Source organism: Hyla sarda, chromosome 6 (assembly GCF_029499605.1).
Source record: "Hyla sarda isolate aHylSar1 chromosome 6, aHylSar1.hap1, whole genome shotgun sequence".
NCBI lineage: Eukaryota > Metazoa > Chordata > Amphibia > Anura > Hylidae > Hyla > Hyla sarda.
Window position 1 is genome coordinate 283,280,610 of NC_079194.1, and position 18,396 is coordinate 283,299,005.

The 18,396-nt window shown below is 45.0% G+C and overlaps 1 protein-coding gene and 1 long non-coding RNA gene across 4 annotated transcripts in view; one reads left to right on the top strand and one right to left on the bottom strand.

The window, feature by feature from the left end:
- LOC130277140 (uncharacterized) overlaps positions 1 to 18,396 on the bottom strand; it is a 62,099-nt gene that overhangs the window by 30,265 nt on the left and 13,438 nt on the right. The window lies entirely within an intron of this gene.
- Positions 1 to 18,396, top strand: part of FOSL1 (FOS like 1, AP-1 transcription factor subunit) — a 69,225-nt gene that overhangs the window by 12,800 nt on the left and 38,029 nt on the right. The window contains exons 1-2 of one of the 3 annotated variants that reach the window (XM_056527517.1): positions 7,333 to 7,528; positions 7,956 to 8,059. The exons of 1 other annotated variant lie outside the window; for it this stretch is intronic. In XM_056527517.1, coding sequence (XP_056383492.1) covers positions 8,030 to 8,059 — 30 coding nt within the window. In that variant the 5' untranslated portion in view covers positions 7,333 to 7,528; positions 7,956 to 8,029. Of the gene's footprint in view, positions 1 to 7,332; positions 7,529 to 7,568; positions 8,060 to 18,396 lie in introns of those variants that run through there. One more of the 3 variants, XM_056527516.1, reaches the window with a different exon arrangement.

The following is an 18,396-nucleotide window of genomic DNA, read 5'->3' on the forward strand; positions in this document are numbered from 1 at the left end:
GCTTCTATTGGTGGCCGACTCTGGAGACGGATGTTGGGGACTTTGTGCGAGCCTGCACTATCTGTGCCCGGGATAAGACTCCTCGCCAGAAGCCCGCTGGTTTTCTTCATCCTCTGCCTGTCCCCGAACAGCCTTGGTCTCTGATTGGTATGGATTTTATTACTGATTTACCCCCTTCCCGTGGCAACACCGTTATTTGGGTGGTCGTTGATCGATTCTCCAAAATGGCACATTTCATCCCTCTTCCTGGTCTTCCTTCTGCGCCTCAGTTGGCTAAACAATTTTTTGTACACATTTTTCGTCTTCACGGGTTGCCTACGCAGATTGTCTCGGATAGAGGGGTCCAATTCGTGTCTAAATTCTGGAGGGCTCTCTGTAAACAACTCAAGATTAAATTAAATTTTTCCTCTGCATATCATCCCCAGTCCAATGGACAAGTAGAAAGAATTAACCAGATCCTGGGTGATTATTTGCGACATTTTGTTTCCTCCCGCCAGGATGACTGGGCAGATCTCCTTCCATGGGCCGAATTTTCGTATAACTTCAGGGTCTCTGAATCTTCCTCCAAATCCCCATTTTTCGTGGTGTACGGCCGTCACCCTCTTCCCCCCCTCCCTACCCCCTTACCCTCTGGTCTGCCCGCTGTGGATGAAATTTCTCGTGACCTTTCCATTATATGGAGAGAGACCCAAAATTCTCTCTTACAGGCTTCTTCACGCATGAAGAGGTTCGCGGATAAGAAAAGAAGAGCTCCCCCCGTTTTTTCCCCTGGAGACAAGGTATGGCTCTCCGCTAAATATGTCCGCTTCCGTGTCCCTAGCTACAAGTTGGGACCACGCTATCTTGGTCCTTTCAAAATTTTGTGTCAAATTAATCCTGTCTCTTATAAACTTCTTCTTCCTCCTTCTCTTCGTATCCCTAATGCCTTTCACGTCTCTCTTCTCAAACCACTCATCCTCAACCGTTTTTCTCCCAAATCTGTTCCTCCCACTCCTGTTTCCGGCTCCTCGGACGTCTTCTCGGTCAAGGAAATTTTGGCTGCCAAAAAGGTCAGAGGGAAAAATTTTTTTTTAGTAGACTGGGAGGGTTGTGGTCCTGAAGAGAGATCCTGGGAACCTGAGGACAACATCCTTGACAAAAGTCTGCTCCTCAGGTTCTCAGGCTCCAAGAAGAGGGGGAGACCCAAGGGGGGGGGTACTGTTACGCCGAGCGCTCCGGGTCCCCGCTCCTCCCCGGAGCGCTCGCTTCACTCCCTCCGCTGCAGCGCTCCGGTCACGTCCTCTGACCCGGGGCGCTGCGATCCTGCTGCCAGCCGGGATGCGATTCGCGATGCGGGTAGCGCCCGCTCGCGATGCGCACCCCGGCTCCCCTACCTGACTCGCTCCCCGTCTGTTCTGTCCCGGCGCGCGCGGCCCCGCTCCCTAGGGCGCGCGCGCGCCGGGTCTCTGCGATTTAAAGGGCCACTGCGCCGCTGATTGGCGCAGTGGTTCCAATTAGGGTTTTCACCTGTGCACTTCCCTATATTACCTCACTTCCCTTGCACTCCCTTGCCGGATCTTGTTGCCTTAGTGCCAGTGAAAGCGTTCCTTGTGTGTTCCTTGCCTGTGTTTCCAGACCTTCTGCCGTTGCCCCTGACTACGATCCTTGCTGCCTGCCCCGACCTTCTGCTACGTCCGACCTTGCTTCTGCCTACTCCCTTGTACCGCGCCTATCTTCAGCAGCCAGAGAGGTGAGCCGTTGCTAGTGGATACGACCTGGTCACTACCGCCGCAGCAAGACCATCCCGCTTTGCGGCGGGCTCTGGTGAAAACCAGTAGTGGCTTAGAACCGGTCCACTAGCACGGTCCACGCCAATCCCTCTCTGGCACAGAGGGTCCACTACCTGCCAGCCGGCATCGTGACAAACCATAGTACAACCTAATTAAAGGCACGTGACCTGCTAATGTCCTATACATAGATATTTCCTATATATCAAATATATATATATATATATATATATATATATATATATACATTAAATAACACATTTATATGAGGCAACTAGGTGTAAACCCTACAGGAGAGCCCTATGAGAATGGAGAGACTCTGGCTGAGGGGACTTTAGACAAGGGACAGGACCAGGTCCTGTACCGGGACACCGCACTAAGAAGTTGAGTACCCGATAGCTGATCCGTGACGATTGCCTGTCTATTACAAACCATGCCTTCCAAGTAGTGAGTTGGTTTATATGCAGTGTCCGCTGGTGGGATAGCTGCTGTTTTTCTTTCTTTCTATGTATTGCCATATAAGGGGTTGTTTTTTCTGCCATTAATTTGCTTTGTACTGACACTTTTCATTTCACTATAAAATGTGCGGCACAACGAAAAAAATATCTTATTTGTGGGGGGGGGGGGGGGTTCGCTCTTACACTGTGCGCTTTAAAGTAAAGCAAACATGTGATCATTATTCTGTGGGTCAATATGGTTAAAATGATCCCCATCTTTACATGTTTGTCTGTTACTGTACTACTTTACAAAAAAAAAAAAAAAAAAAGGAAACTTTTTGTAGGAAAATGAGTAACTTAAAATTGTCCTATTCTGACCCTTATAACTTTCTTATTTTTCCATACACGCTGCTGTAGGGCTTATTTTTTGCACCGTGATCTGCAGTTTTTATTTAATTTTTTTTTCTGGGGCGGGAGCGAAAATCAGCAATTTTGGACTTTTGTTATTTTTTTTATGTTTACAATGTTCAGCATAGGGGACTGATAATACTATATTTTATTAGTTCAGACATTTTCACATGTGCAATACCAAATATTTTAATTTTTTTTATTTGAAAAATGGGGAACATAGGTGACTTTATTTATATTGGGGGAAGGGCTTATTTATATTTTTGAAACTTTTTCCTACTTTTTTGTTTTTGTTTTGTTTTAATGGGGACTATTGATAGCGATTTTTTGCTTGTTATTACTGTTCAGTGCTATACATATGCCTAGCACTGATCAGGGATAGCTGCTATCTCCTTGAATTGCCTGAGCAGCCGTGGAACAGGTAAGCAGTGCTCCAGCCACCATCTTGACTCATGGGATCCCCGCAATCTCGCTGCGGGTGTCTGATGAGTCTCTGAAAGACCTTTATTTTATTATTTTATTAATATATTATGTGCTGCTTCCCAGCCTGCACTCCATCACGTTACATTGTGTGTATTCCTTTATGGAATAACACAGCAGTTTGCTCTATATTCCATACTAAGGCACCCAGTAAAAAATACATTCCTTGTAGTATATGTGGGGTCCCGGTACAGGACATGTCCTGTCCCTTTTGTCTGGAGTCCCCTCAGCCAGAGTCCCTCCATGATAATGGGCTCTCCTGAAGGGCTAACCCCTAGTCGCCTCTAAATATGTTGATATTTAATGTGCATATTTATATATGTAATTAATATAGGATACCTCCGTATAGGACCTTAGAGGTCACGTGCCTTTAATTTATGTTTTGCTATGGTTTAAGGACCTTTGGGTCATGTGATATACCCAGAGTTCCAGAGGTCAGGACTGACAGGTTTGGCTATCCAATGAGCTTTGTTCCACCCCCTTAATATATAAGGGGCTGCTGCCACTTAGTTCTCTCTCTTAGTTCCGGACTATCAAGCAGCACTAATCTCAGCACAAATCTTCAATTCAAGCTAGGCCTGAAGCCTTATCTTTCGCAACCACTAAACCGTGAGTTATCCAGCTCAAAACTACTAAAATCCTGTGTGACTACTGCAACTCAATTCTCTTCATACCAGTGGCACATTGGCTAGCAAATCAAAACTAATTGATATCTAAGAAGTCCCAGCAAACCTGTGAGGAGCCTGAACTACGGTCCTCTATCCAAAGACTGTTCTGTTACCTGCAGTTGCATAAAATATGCAGTATAGTTTATTCCGGTTTTCATCAAATATCTGCTGTGGACATTCAATTATTTCTCCCTACCGTTTCTGGGATGGTTGGTGGTAGGACCATTAAGGAAACTGCATCCTGGCATCACGAGAGTCTAGGGTTAATGCCAACATATCCTACACTATTACCTGCACCACCTAGTCACCACATATACTCTTCTTTTCTTCAGTAGTGATTTCTACATGGGCTCCATTCTATTTTCACAGCAGAGCTGGGCATCAGTTCGCAAGGAACATGGCAGGATGTCTGGTTTTCCGGACAGGATGAGCTGTAAAGCTTCCGGTAAAGAAGGCATTAGAACATGGAAGCCTCTGCACTAAAATACCAAAGAGAAGAAACCGTGAAGGCTAACACAAGCTGAACACATGTAGCCCTATAGATATGATGTCTTAAACCAGTGTTTCCCAACCAGGGTGCCTCCAGCTTTTGCGAAACTACAACGCCCAGCATGCCCAGACAGCCTGAGGCTGTATAACTTCAGGCACAGCTCAGACCCGCTAGGAGGGGGACTCCTGTCTGTATAGTGACAGGAGTCCTGGCTCCAGTATAGTATAGTATACAGCACTGCGCTATACCCCACTGTATACTATGAGGTGATGGAAACCTAGTTATAAAGGGAACCTGTCACCAGATGGTGAGGAGATAGATTTATCAAAACGTTGTTTTGTTGCCCATAGCAACCAATCAGATCGCTTCTTTCATTTTTCAGAGGCCTTTTCAAAAATTAAAGAAGCAATCTGATTGGTTGCTATGGGCAACTAAGCATTTTTTTTCTCTGGATGGGTTTTGATAAACCTCCCCCCATATAGTTTAAAAGTGTCCCCGGCCGGCCTTGTAAGGTTGGGTTCACACTACGGTTTGTAACTACGGTTCCCGTATAAGGCTGGGAGGAGGGGTGGGCGGGGCTTAATCGCGGCGCCCGCACTCAGCCGTATTTGGGAACCGTAGTTAATGCAAGTCTATGAGCCGACCGGAGTGAACCGCAGCCTCCGGTCGGCTGCTTTTTCGTCCGTATGCGGTTTCCCGACCGCAGGCAAAAACGTCAATGAAGTCAAAGGTAAAAATGTTTCCACTCGAAATCGTTTCCGCACGGAATTTGCGCAAAATTCACGTGGAAATTCCTCACGAAAAAAATAAATTTATAAAAAGGGAAATTCCAATTGGCGGTTGTAGTCCAGCAAAAAAAAACAAAAAACAGGTTCCTCCTATATTTCACGCAATTCGTGCAAATTTTGAGCAAAAAAAAAAAAAACATTAATTCCGCTGTGGAATTTTTATGTGATTTTTGCGCAAATTTCGTGCAAATCTAGTACAAAAAAATCCCTTAAATTCTGCGGCGGAATTTTTACGCGAGGAAAAGAACAACTCAACTTCAGAAGCTCATAAGTACTGAAAGGATGAAGATTTTTTAATAGAAGTAATTTACAAATCTGTTTAACTTTCCGGAGCCAGTTGATATATAAAAAAGTTTTTTCCTGGAATACCCCTTTAATATATTTAAATATTAATATAGAAAAAGATACAGAAATTGAGAGAATGATTTTATGTTCACATTCCGAATAAAGACGTCGGCACCAATACCCAGTTTATTATACCAGACATGTAATCTATCACATACAAATATTAAAGAAGTACACCGCAGGGAAAAAACTATCTGATTAACTGGTGCCAGTAAGTTATACAGATTTGTAAATTACTTCTATTCAAAAATCTTAACCCTTCCTGTACTTATCAGCTGCTGTATGCTCCGGAGGAAGTTGTGTAGTTCTTTCCAGTCTGACCACAGTGCTCTCTACCCACACCTCTGTCCGTGTCGGGAACTGTTCAGAGCTGGAGCAGAACCCTATTGAGGGGGATAGCAGAGATCACTGTGGTCAGACTGGAAAGTACTACACAACTTTCCCTGGAGCATACAGCAGCCAATAAGTACTGGAAGGGTTAAGATTTTTTTAATAGAAGTAATTTACAAATCTGTTCAACTTTCTGGCACCAGTTGATTTGCGAACATTTTTTTTTTTTATTCCTCCGGAGTACCCCTTTAATATTTGTACGTGATAGATTACATGTCTGATGTCATAAACTGGAAATCAGTGCCGATCTACTCCTGCGGAATGTGATCCTAACTGTAATTCATCTAATTATACGGAGCTATTCATTAATTAGGGGTACCCCTTTAATATGGGGAAAAGAAAGAGAAACAGGTGTGACCCTTTCTTTTACATATATGGTATTCTAACTGTTTATCACAAGCTGTTGCAAAACTACAACTCCCATCATGCCCGGACAGCCAACGGCTGTCCGGGCATGCTGGGAGTTGTAGTTTTGCAACAGCTGGAGGTGCACAGTTAGGAGACCTAGTTCCTACATGCAGGCAGTATACATAGTAATTGTTATCCATCCTGTAAGACTTGATGCCTGTTCAGATCCTCCAGCACCCTGAAATCTCATCATGGCGTCCAGGACAAAGTGCACTTAAAGGGGTACTCCGGTGGAAAACAATTTTTATTTTATTTTATTTTATTTTTTTTAAATCACCTGGTGCCAGAAAGTTAAACAGATTTATAAATCACTTCTATTTAAAAATCTTAATCCTTCCAGTACTTATCAGCTTCTGTATGCCACAGAAGAAGTTGTGTAGTTCTTTCCAGCCTGACCACAGTGCTCTCTGCTGACATCTCTGTCTATGTCAGGAACTGTCCAGAGCAGGAGAGGTTTGCGATGGGAATTTGCTTGTACTCTGGACAGTTCCTGATAGGGACACAGGTGTCAGCAGAGAGCACTGTGGTCAGACCGGAAAGAACTACACAACTTTTTCTGTAGCATACAGCAGCTGATAAGTACTGGAAGGATTAAGATTTATAAATAGAAGTCATTTATAAATCTTTTGATAAAAAAAATAATAATAATAATTCCACCGGAGTACCCCTTTAAAGAAGCCGTTGCCCGCCATAACTCACTGCCTTGTGGCCTGGGGGGTCTCGTTGCCAGATTTCCCTTCCTTTCCTTGGTTTCCCTTTTTTTACTCATCCACCTTGGCACAGGATGAAACCATGGGAAGGATATAGAGGATTCCTCTCCTGTGAGGGAACAGGGACCCTCATCACTGAGGAATGTGATTCTCCTTCCAGGATCATAAAGGGGATTTTTACACTGGCCTCTAAAAAAAACACCGCCGGAATGTGTGACTGACCACAATGCAAGGTACTAAAGCGATGCCAGAAACCACAAGTCGGTTATACAAGCGCCCTACAACCGGGAGTGTGACTTCTCTATGGGGGAGATTTATCTAAACCTGTGCAGAGGAAAAGTTGCCCAGTTGCCCATAGCAACCAATCAGATCGCTTCTTTCACTTTTAACAAGGCCTCTGCAAAATGAAAGAAGCGATCTGATTGGTTGCTATGGGCACCTGGGCAACTTTTCCTCTGCACAGGTTTAGATAAATCTCCCTCTATATCATTACCATTGTGATAGCCTGGCGGATGTAGGGTATGGGGAGTATAGCTGTGCGGTTACTAAAGGGTACTTGTTAGCCCTTCGTGATGCCAGGGTGAGGGCTCCTCAGTAACGCTTTTCCTACCGCCACCCTTCCCAGGAACGATAGGGAGGTAGATAATAATAGACTGTCCACAACCGGAGAATTTTCTGTAACAGTATTAACTTTTACTGAAGATTTTCTGCAAGCTTCAATAACATAATAGTCTCTTAGCATAACAACGGCTTTCTCTGGAGATTGACAATGGTTGGGACTTTAGCATTTAGAGTCTTTCAGTACTGTGTGTTGTTCCACTGGATTTAGGGGAATTGGTAGTCACGCTAGCATTAGCGGGGATTTAGATTTGAACTCACGGTTTTGGTTCAGCTGAGGTAGTTAGGCCTAGCGTGTCTTAGAAAGTTGCGCAGAACCGTCCTGTTAGTCCGGCATCCACGAGAGCAGCAACCCAAGAGAGTGATAATTGGACGCAGCTTCCTTATATGGGCAGGGGCTGGACAAATGCTAATTGGTCCGTACTGTTGTCAATCACCATTACAAAGGTTTGTGGGTAACACGCGACCCAAGGACCTCCAAAGGTCCTGCAACATACCATAGAGGTTACTAGCATGGTCACATGACCGAAGGTCCTGCGACGCTGAACAAGGTAAGTACTATACATTACTATAAAATATATATATGTAATTATTAAATATATACATGCATTATTGTTAGAGATGAGCGAACTTGCAGTAAATTCGATTCGTCACGAACTTCTCGGCTCGGAAGTTGATGACTTTTCCTGCATAAATTAGTTCAGCTTTCCGGTGCTCCGGTGGGCTGGAAAAGGTGGACACAGTCCTAGGAGACTCTTTCCTAGGAATGTATCCCCCTTTTCCAGCCCACCGGAGCACCTGAAAGCTGAACTAATTTATGCAGGATAAGTCATTAAAGGGGTACTCCGGTGAAAAACTTTTTTTTTTTTAAACCAACTGGTGCCAGAAAGTTAAACAGATTTGTAAATTACTTCTATTAAAAAAATCTTACTCCTTCCTGTACTTATTAGCTGCTGAATACTACAGCGGAAATTATTTTCTTTTTGAAACACAGAACTGTCTGCTGACATCACGAGCACAGGGCTCTCTGCTGACATCTCTGTCCATTTTAGGAACTGTCCATAACAGCATATGTTTGCTATGGGGATTTCCTTTTACCCTGGACCTCTACACTAGGTACGGTATGCAATACGGTACCGGGACACCACACCATTATTATTATCATCATAGGAAGGACGTCAGCCACCATGCAGATAGCGTGCCGCGCCTCCCACAAACCTGGCGTAAATTCCTGATGAATTATTTATGCGAACAATCCCTCGTAATTATACAGAAAGAGGTTTCACGCTCCGCATGTCGTGGTGTTCCGTATGTGTGGTGAAATACAAGTGACTCAGCAGGTGACTCACGCGCGTTCCGATATATAACGTTATCTAACACTTTCTCTAGTCCGGGCTCGGTCACTATAAGGGGAGATTTATCGAAACCTGTGCAAAAGGAAAAGTTACCCAGTTGCCCATAGCAACCAATCCGATTGCTTCTTTCATTTTGCAGAGGCCTTGTTAAAAATGAAAGAAGCGAGCTGATTGGTTGCTATGGGCAACGGGGCAACTTTTTCTTTTGCACAGGTTTTGATAAATCTCCCCCTATGTCTCCACGTAATCCCCGTTTTTTTCCGAGATAGCCAGCAACCCATATAGATTTAACCCCTTAAAGGAGAACTTAAAGGAGAAAAATGTACCATATTTTTCGCCCTATAAGACGCACCCAATTTATAGGTGCAAAATCAAAAAAAATAAAGATTTTGAACCCAATAGTGGTCTTCAACCTGCGGACCTTCAGATGTTGCAAAACTACAACTCCCAGCATGCCCGGGTAGCCGTTGGCTGTCCGGGCATGCTGGGAGTTGTAGTTTTGCAACATCTGGAGGTCTGCAGATTGAAGACCACTGCATAGGAGGTAGTACTCACGTGTCCCCGCCGCTCCGGACCCGTCACCGCTGCCCTGGATGTCGCTCCATCGCTGTCGCCGTGTCCCCGTCGCTCCGGAACGTCTCTGCTGCCGGCCGGGTATCCTCGCTCTCCGTCGCCGTCATCATGTCGTTACGCACGCCGACGCACGTACGCGACGATGTGATGACGAGGAAGGAGAGCGCCGGCCATACAGGGGATCCCTGAACGGAGAAGACACCGAGGAGGCAGGTGAGATCCCTCCCGGTGTCCTGTAAGCACTAACCCGGCTATACAGTCGGGCTGTTCGGGACCGCCGCGGTGAAATCGCGGCGGTCCCGAACAGCCCGACTGAACAGCCAGGTTAGTGTCACTTTCACTTCAGACGCGGCGGTCAGCTTTGATCGCCGCGTCTGAAGGGTTAATACAGGGCATCACCGCGATCGGTGATGTTCTGTATTAGCCGCGTGTCCCGGCCGTTGTTGGCCTCAGGGACCGCCGCGATAGCGGTGTATTCGCCGTATAAAACGCACCGACTTTTTCCCCCCAGTTTTGGGGAAGAAAAAGTGCGTCTTATACGGCGAAAAATACGGTACTTATTCTCTATATTCACAGGATAAGTAGCTGATCGCGCGGGGTCCGACTGCTGGGACCTCCCACCACCCCCACAATCTCCAGGACAGCACGCCTCATTAATTTCTATGGGAGCTCCGAAAAGACCCGAGTACAGCACTCAGGCATCATTGGCGCTCTCATAGAAATGAAGACAACCGGAAGATGACACGCGCTCCTCACGGAAAGAGCCTGGGTCGCGTCCCGGAGATCGGGGGGCGGGGGGTTCCCAGTGGTTGAACCCCCCCGTGAACAGCTACTTATCCCCTATCCTATAGAGTAGTCCAGTCTTTAACAAAAACGCATCCCCTATGTTTTGATGGGACTTTTAATCGCTTTTTATCAAAATTTTTTTTTGGGGTATATGAAGTGACCAAAAATCCTCAATTGTAGAATTTGGTATATTTTTACGTATATGCTATTGATGAAATTTCATTACCAATATATATTAATAGTTTGGACATTTCTTCACGTGGCGATACCAGATATGTTTATGTTTGTTTACCTTATTTTAAAAAAATTAAAAAGGGGCAATATAACTATTTATAAGTAAAGGGGCTTATTCATATTTATTAACTTCTTTTTTACATTTTTATCACAATTTTTTTTCCCCATAGGTGACTATTACCTGTAGTCTTTTGCTATAGCATAGCATTAAAGGGGTACTCCGCCCCTAAACATCTTAGGCTGGGTTCACACCACGTTTTGTACTTACGGTTCCCGTATACGGCTGGGAGGAGGGGGGGGGGCTTAATCGCGGCGCCCACACTCAGCCGTATAGGGGAACCGTATTTAATGCCGACCGCAGTGAACCGCAGCCTCCAGTCGGCTGCGTCTTCGGCCTCATGCGGTTTCCCGACCGTAGGCAAAAACGCGGTCGACCACGTTTTTGCCTGCGGTCGGAAAACCGCATACGGCCGAAAACGCAGCCGACCAGGCTGCGGTTCACTCCGGTCGGCTCATAGACATGCATTAAATACGGTTCCCCTATACGGCTATCTAAAGGATAGGGGATAAGATGTCTGATCGCAGGGGGTCCCTCCGCTGGGGACCCCCGAGATCTCCCTACAGCACCCGGCGTTCATTTAGAGCGTCGGGTGCAGCGCCAGAGGCTCGTGACGTCATTGCATTGAGGAGGCGTGGCCGTGACATCACGAGCGGGGTGTGACCATGACGTCACATGCTTCTGCCCCGCATCGCCAGTCATCCGGCACAGAGTGAAGTTCACTCCGTGCACCAGATGTCTGGGGGGCCGCAGCCGATATGGCGGGGGTCCCCAGCAGCAGGACCCCCGCGATCAGACATCTTATCCCCTATCCTTTGGATAGGGGTTAAGATGTCTAGGGGCAGAGTACCCCTTTAATCAGTGTCATAGGCGCTCCATAAATACAGGCTGCTGCGGCTGCCTGCAGAGATGGAGCACCAATTGGATGGGATGGAGGCAGTTAAGTACCCTCCACCTATTTTCTCAACTGATCGGGACCCCACAATTTTGCCACGGGTGTCCCTATTAGCTCCACTGAGCTATCGGCATTTGATTTTTTGGCACATTAGACACCACAATCAGATTTGATTGCGGTGTCTAAAAGGTAATGCCAGACAATTGCACGATTTGTGATGTCCGACATTAGCTACGGATCCTGACAGCAGCCGGGACCCACCGGGTATAAAGCACGCTCCGCTCATGAGCGCGATTCAGACAGTGGAAGAGGGTGCATGACGTACATGTACGTCCCGCATCCCCTAAATGTTGAAGGGATTCTAGGACTAAAAAAAAAAACATAGCTGCTTTCTTTCCACAACAGCGCCACACTTGCGCTTAGTTTTAATGTGGTATAACAACTTGGCCCTATTTGCTTTGAAGGAGCAGAGCTGCAATACCACACAGAAACTGGGGACCAAGGTGGCGCCGTTTCTGGGATAATCCTAGATAACTACAGCTGCAAAACATCTTTAGAAAAACTAACTTTAGATTTCTCTATACTTTGTGCAGATGACCTGTCCGTGCATGCTAAGAGTTGTAGTTTTGCAACAGCTGGAGGGCCGCAGTATAAAGACCACTGCAAAAAATTGGTGAACAAAAACTGCAGGTAACACAGACTTCACATATATGTGATCATACGTGGAAGCCTTCAAATATGTGAACTTCTCTTTAAGGGAAAGAAAACGCATAGAAAACGGCAGACAACATGAAGTTTGACCTTGGTTTTATACTTCTTCTTAGTTATATAAAAAACAAAAATTGAACAGGGCTAAAACATAACCTATAGAAATTTTGGTTATATAGGTATGTATTTTTAGTTATATAGACTTTTTTTTTTTTTGTCTTTAACGCATACAGTGCAAAAACCACTGGACCTTCCACATGTAAAGCAGACATGATAACTAGAGATGAGCGAACTTACAGTAAATTCGATTCGTCACGAACTTCTCGGCTCGGCAGTTAAAGGGGTACTCCAGTGAAAAACTTTTTTTTTTTTTTTTTAATCAACTGGTGCCAGAAAGTTAAACAGATTTGTAAATTACTTCTATTAAAAAATCTTAATCCTTCCTGTACTTATTAGCTGCTGAATACTACAGTGGAAATTCTTTTCCGTTTGAAACACAGAGCTGTCTGCTGACATCACGAGCACAGTGCTCTCTGCTGACATCTCTGTCCATTTTTAGGAACTGTCCAGGGTAAAAGGAAATCCCCATAGCAAACATATGCTGTTCTGGACAGTTCCTAAAATGGACAGAGATGTCAGCAGAGAGCACTGTGCTCGTGATGTCAGCAGACAGCTCTGTGTTTCAAAAAAGAAAAGAATTTCCGCTGTAGTATTCAGCAGCTAATAAGTACAGGAAGGATTAAGATTTTTTTTTTAATAGAAGTAGTTTACAAATCTGTTTAACTTTCTGGCACCAGTTGGTTTAAAAAAAAAAAAAGTTTTTCACCGGAGTACCCCTTTAATGACTTATCCTGCATAAATTAGTTCAGCTTTCAGGTGCTCCGGTGGGCTGGAAAAGGTGGATACAGTCCTAGGAAAGAGTCTCCTAGGACTGTATCCACCTTTTCCAGCCCATGGGAGCACCTGAACTAATTTATGCAGGATAAGTCATCAACTGCCGAGCCGAGAAGTTTGTGATGAATCGAATTTACTGTATGTTCGCTCATCTCTAATGATAACCACTACACCAGTGGTCTTCAACCTGCGGACCTCCAGATGTTGCAAAACTACAACTCCCAGCATGCCCGGACAGCCAACGGCTGTCCTGGCATGCTGGGAGTTGTAGTTTTGCAACATCTGGAGGTCCGCAGGTTGAAGACCACTGCACTACACTCTGAAAACTTACTGGGAAGGTTTTTTATTCAACAAACATCACTCCTGCTGCTCCAGCTGTGGCAAAACTACAACTCCCAGCATGCCCGGACATATTTAATTTGTTTGTTCATTTGTTTGTTTGTTCTTTTCTTCTGCGCCTTCATATGCCTGTTCCAAATTAATTTATTAAGGGTTTCTGGGGCAGATGGACAGGGTTATATACTGGTTTAATAAATGGTGGTATAATGAATGCATTGTGGATAGGGGGGGATTAGATCATTGGGACCCGGGAGCCTTTTTCTTCTGATGTGTTAGGCTAGGTTCACACTACGGAAATTCCGCCTGCAATTCCGCTTTGAAATTGCTGGCAGAAATTCCGCTTGCTAAAATGTATAGTGTAGTGAATGGGTTTCCGTTCACAAATTCACACTTCGGAATTCGTGAAGCGGAATTTGTGAACGGAAAATCCGCGTGGAAATTTCCGCCTGAAGAATGGCGTTGCTCATTCTTCAGGCAGAAATACTCGCGGAACACATTGCAGTCTATTGGAGACTGCAGTGTCCGCGCGGTCCTAGCGCCGACTGATTCCGTCGGCGCTGGCCGCACTCGGAATCTCCAGGCGGAAACTTTCTGCCTGGAGATTCCGCAGTGTGAACCTAGACTTAGGGTCTACTCACACGGCAGAATTTCCGCTTGCAGTAGTCCGCCTCAAATTAAAGCCCATAGACCTCTATGGGATTCCGCACTTCCAAGCGGAAATTCAGAATTGTGAATGGGAGTGCAGAATCCCATAGAAGTCTATGGGCTTTAATTTGAGGTGGAATTCCGCCGTATCAATAGACCCTTATTCTGCAACGACTATAGCGGTTATTTCTGTTTATTAGCTGGTGTTCCATTTGTTTTTTTATCCCATTTTTTATTTTATTTTTTTAAAATAAAAGGAGATTTATTCTTTTGTATATGTATATATATATATATATATATATATATATATATATATGTATATATATACACAGTGATCCCTCAACTTACAATGGCCTCAACATACAATAGTTTCAACATACAATGGTCTTTTCTGGACCATTGTAACCTGAAACCAGAGTCAACATACAATGCTACAGACAGTCCAGATCTGTGAAACGTGTCAATGGCTGGAAGAAACGACCAATCAGAATGGGCAACTTACTGGTAAAATACCTGTATTACTGAAGCGTATGCACTGACTGGTGTCTGGTAGCGCCCCCTACAGTACAGGGAGGTATTACATGTTCTGTACTCTTTACCTGTACCAGGGTTAGCTGCTCCATTGGACACCAGGTAAGGCCGACTCCATGTTACTTTTTTAGGACACTGTGTACTGTACAGGACCCTGAAGAAGCTCCTGTCCTCTACATAGACCAGTGTTTCCCAAACAGGGTGCCCCCAGCTGTTGCAAAACTACAACTCCCAGCATGCCCGGACAGCCAAAGGCTGTCCGGGCATTCTGGGAGTTGTAGTTTTGCAACAGCTGGAGGTTCCCTGCTTGGAAAACACTGACATAGACAGTGATTTACAGCTCCTAGCAGATCTTTCTTACTTTTATATGTAAGGATTTGCTTTATCTATATTAATTATCTACTTATTTTTCTTTAATCCTCACTTTTTCCTATTTTTTGGATGACATTTTGGAGCTTTAGAACCAATTACCAGATTTCCATAGAGTTCTGGTCTCAACATACAATGGTCGTCCCAGAACCAATTAATATTGTAACTTGAGGGACCACTGTATATATATATATATTTTTTTTTTTCTCTTGTGTATCTTATTGGCTAATACTGATCAGCTGTCCAAACATCTTAACCGTTTCTCACCCGTAAAACAAATCCAAGTTATTATTTATCGCTCCGGACAATTCCAAGGAGCCGACATTGAAATGTTTCCAGTTTATATTTTTCAGTATAGCGTTTCCAGTATAACATTCCCCTTTATCCCATACGACAGCTGGCAATTGCAAGCGCCCTGCCTCTCCCTTATGCGCCAGTCTCGCCTCTGCCACTTTAAGACAAAGAGCTCTCTGAGGTGACAGCGAGCTGAGTCACAATTACGGGAAATCAGATAGACACACGTGACGGTGAGACAGCAGAAATAGACAGCTGGGAGTGGCAGAGCCAGTGTTAGAGTATCAGGAATACAGGGGGGGGTCCTGGGAATAGTAAGGGAGGAGTGTATTTACTGCGCACTCCTATGATCAACTTAGGGGAAGGAAAGACGGACATATTGGATGCTGGGAAACAGCGAATGGAAAAAAAAATCTTACTGTCAAACACCCAGAAGCTTCTACGACATTCTACTAACCCACCACATGGACAGAACAAAGCCGAATACACCAGTCGCCCTCTTCATGAACAATGCAGCATTGATTTTGCGTGACGTGTTGGCAGCACTGTGCCCACTGAATTGGAAAAAAAGTGGTTTTCAATCATTTAAATGGGCACTGTCATCAACTTTATTTTTTGATATGTTGTAGTACTTATCTACTACAACATATCCTTAATATACTTAAAATTTTTGTAATTTGCTCTTGAATTCCGGCCACCAGGGGTCTCCCTCCTAGTGGCCGGCTGCAGCCTGCCGTGACGTCACAGCTGAATTCGGACCGATCCTGGCCGGGCAATCAGTCCGAATTCAGTCAGCCTGCGCTCGTTCCCTGCCTGTCAATCAGACAGGCGGGAGCGAGCGCTGTGAACGCCGGGGCTGCGCGCATTGGCTCACTGGCCCTCGCGCGCCGGCCATCCCCGCTCCCGGCATGTAGAGTCTGGAGGCAGCGCGCGGACTGAATCTCAGTGTCACGCTGATGCTCCAGGACTGTACATGTCCTGTATGGGTAAAGTAGGGTTCACATCATGTTTTAGGCAATACAGGACCGCATATGGCTGGGGGGGGAGCTAAAATCAGGTGCTCCCGTATCCCTGCTGTATGCGGCCCGTATGTAATGTATTTTCAATGAGCCTACCGGAGTAAAATGCTGACTCCGGTCGGCTCATTTTTGTCTCGTATGCGGCCCGGTTTTAGGTCCTGTGGGAAAACCGCATACTGGGCAAAACTGAGGCTCGTTGAAAATACATTACATACGGGCCGCATACAGCAGGGATACGGGAGCACCTGGTTTTAGCTCCCCCCCCCATCCGTATACGGTCCTGTATTGCCTAAAACGTAATGCGAACCCAGTCTAAGTCTGATCTACCAAATAGGATTTATCAAGGAAGGGGGGATTGTTCAGATGATTCTGTGGACAAATGATATGCTAAACTATATATACCTGCCTCTAGTTTCACAACTACAACTCCCAGCATGCCCTCACAGCCAATAGCTGTCAGGGCATGCTGAAAGTTGAAGTTGTGAAACAGCTGTAGGCACCCTGTTAGGAAAACACAGGAGCGCAGCATAGATGAGATAAGGGCAGAAGTCAGCGCCCAGCAGGCTTCAGTGACGTTGCACCTGCTGGGGAAATCGTCTTCCTGCTCGGCTTCCATATGCAGGATTAGAGACAGCAATATAACACTTTAGAAGGTAGGAAAAAAATGTAAAGAAGGGAGGGGGTTAGGGATAGATTAGCAATAGGTAAGGACAGAAAAAAATTACAGAAAAAAAAAATATATATATATAGATGGTGGGAGCTTCTCTTTAAGTCATTTTTTAAGGGTTAATTCTCAGAGAGTCTGGTCCTCAGATGTAAAGTTTTTCTAGGGTCGAGAGTTCCCCCTATACAAGCTCCTCGTTCCCCAATAGCTCTTCATAATGGAATTCCCTTCTGTGTCTCTAACAATCCACCAGCAATTGTGAACCGTGAAAAATATTATGTAAAAATAACATGATGGAATTTCCATGCGGGATTCCGCATTAGAATTCCACACGGAGATTCCGAAGCAGCAGAGTCCTATTGACTTCAATGGGATTCTGCTGCACTGTTCACACGGCAGAATTTCCGCACAAGACGTTTCTGGCGTGAAAATTCAAATTCCGGTGTCCGTAGAAAGAAAAGACATGCCGTCTAGGAGACCTTTCTGAGCAGTCCTAGCACCGGCATGTTCTCCACTGTTGAGGGAATGTCCGCACGTGTGAACATAGTAGGGTCTGCTGCAGACCACTTCCCCTGAGCGCCTGTTGTACATATGATATGTCCGCCCTTGAACGTTGCTCATTTTAAGGCGCTCGTTCACACTATGGAAATTCCGCACCGAATATCCACAATAAAATTCTGCGCGGATTCTGAGTGCAGCAGCCTCCCATTGTGTTTAATGGGATTCTGCTGCTTAGTTCATGCGTCAGAAAATCGGTAGCAAAACTACTGGCAAGGAATCAGCTAGAGAAGTGTCATCTGGCAATGGGCAATCTGCTGCTGACAGTGCTGATTTCAGACGGCGCAGTGTGAATAGACCCTAAAACTCTCGGTTTCTCTTGCTGCACATTGATCAGTGCATTGCATATGGATTGCATGTGTGAGTTTATCATAGAGATATATGAACATACATATATATCAGTGTGGGTGCCTCCAGCTGTTGCAAAACTACAACTCCCAGCATGCCCGGACAGCCGAAGGCTGTCCGGGCATGCTGGGAGTTGTAGTTTTGCAACAGCTGGAGGCACCCTGGTTGGGAAATACTGATATATATGGTAATGCATACAGAGTTCCGATATATACATCGTATTCCTATACACACATATGATGTGCAAGCATGTACAATTACATCATTAGGGTATGTCGCTACTAACACCCCTTACAATATCCTGTACTCTGCTGCGTTCACACGGCCGTCTAGCCTCGTCCCGTTCTTCTCCCGTCAAAAATAACAACGGACTTAAAAAATGGATGTTATTGGTTTGTATCCATTTCGATCCGTTATTGTTCAGTTAATAAATAAAACAAATATATATATATATATATTTTTTTAGTTTTTTTTGTTCTGAGCATGCTCAGAAGTAAAAACGGGTGAAAAAACGCATAGAAAAAACTGATGCAAACGGATGACATTAAAGGCTCATCCGTTTTCCATAGACTTCAATGTTAAATTTACTGTTTACTGTATCGTTTTTTTGCCGGAAGA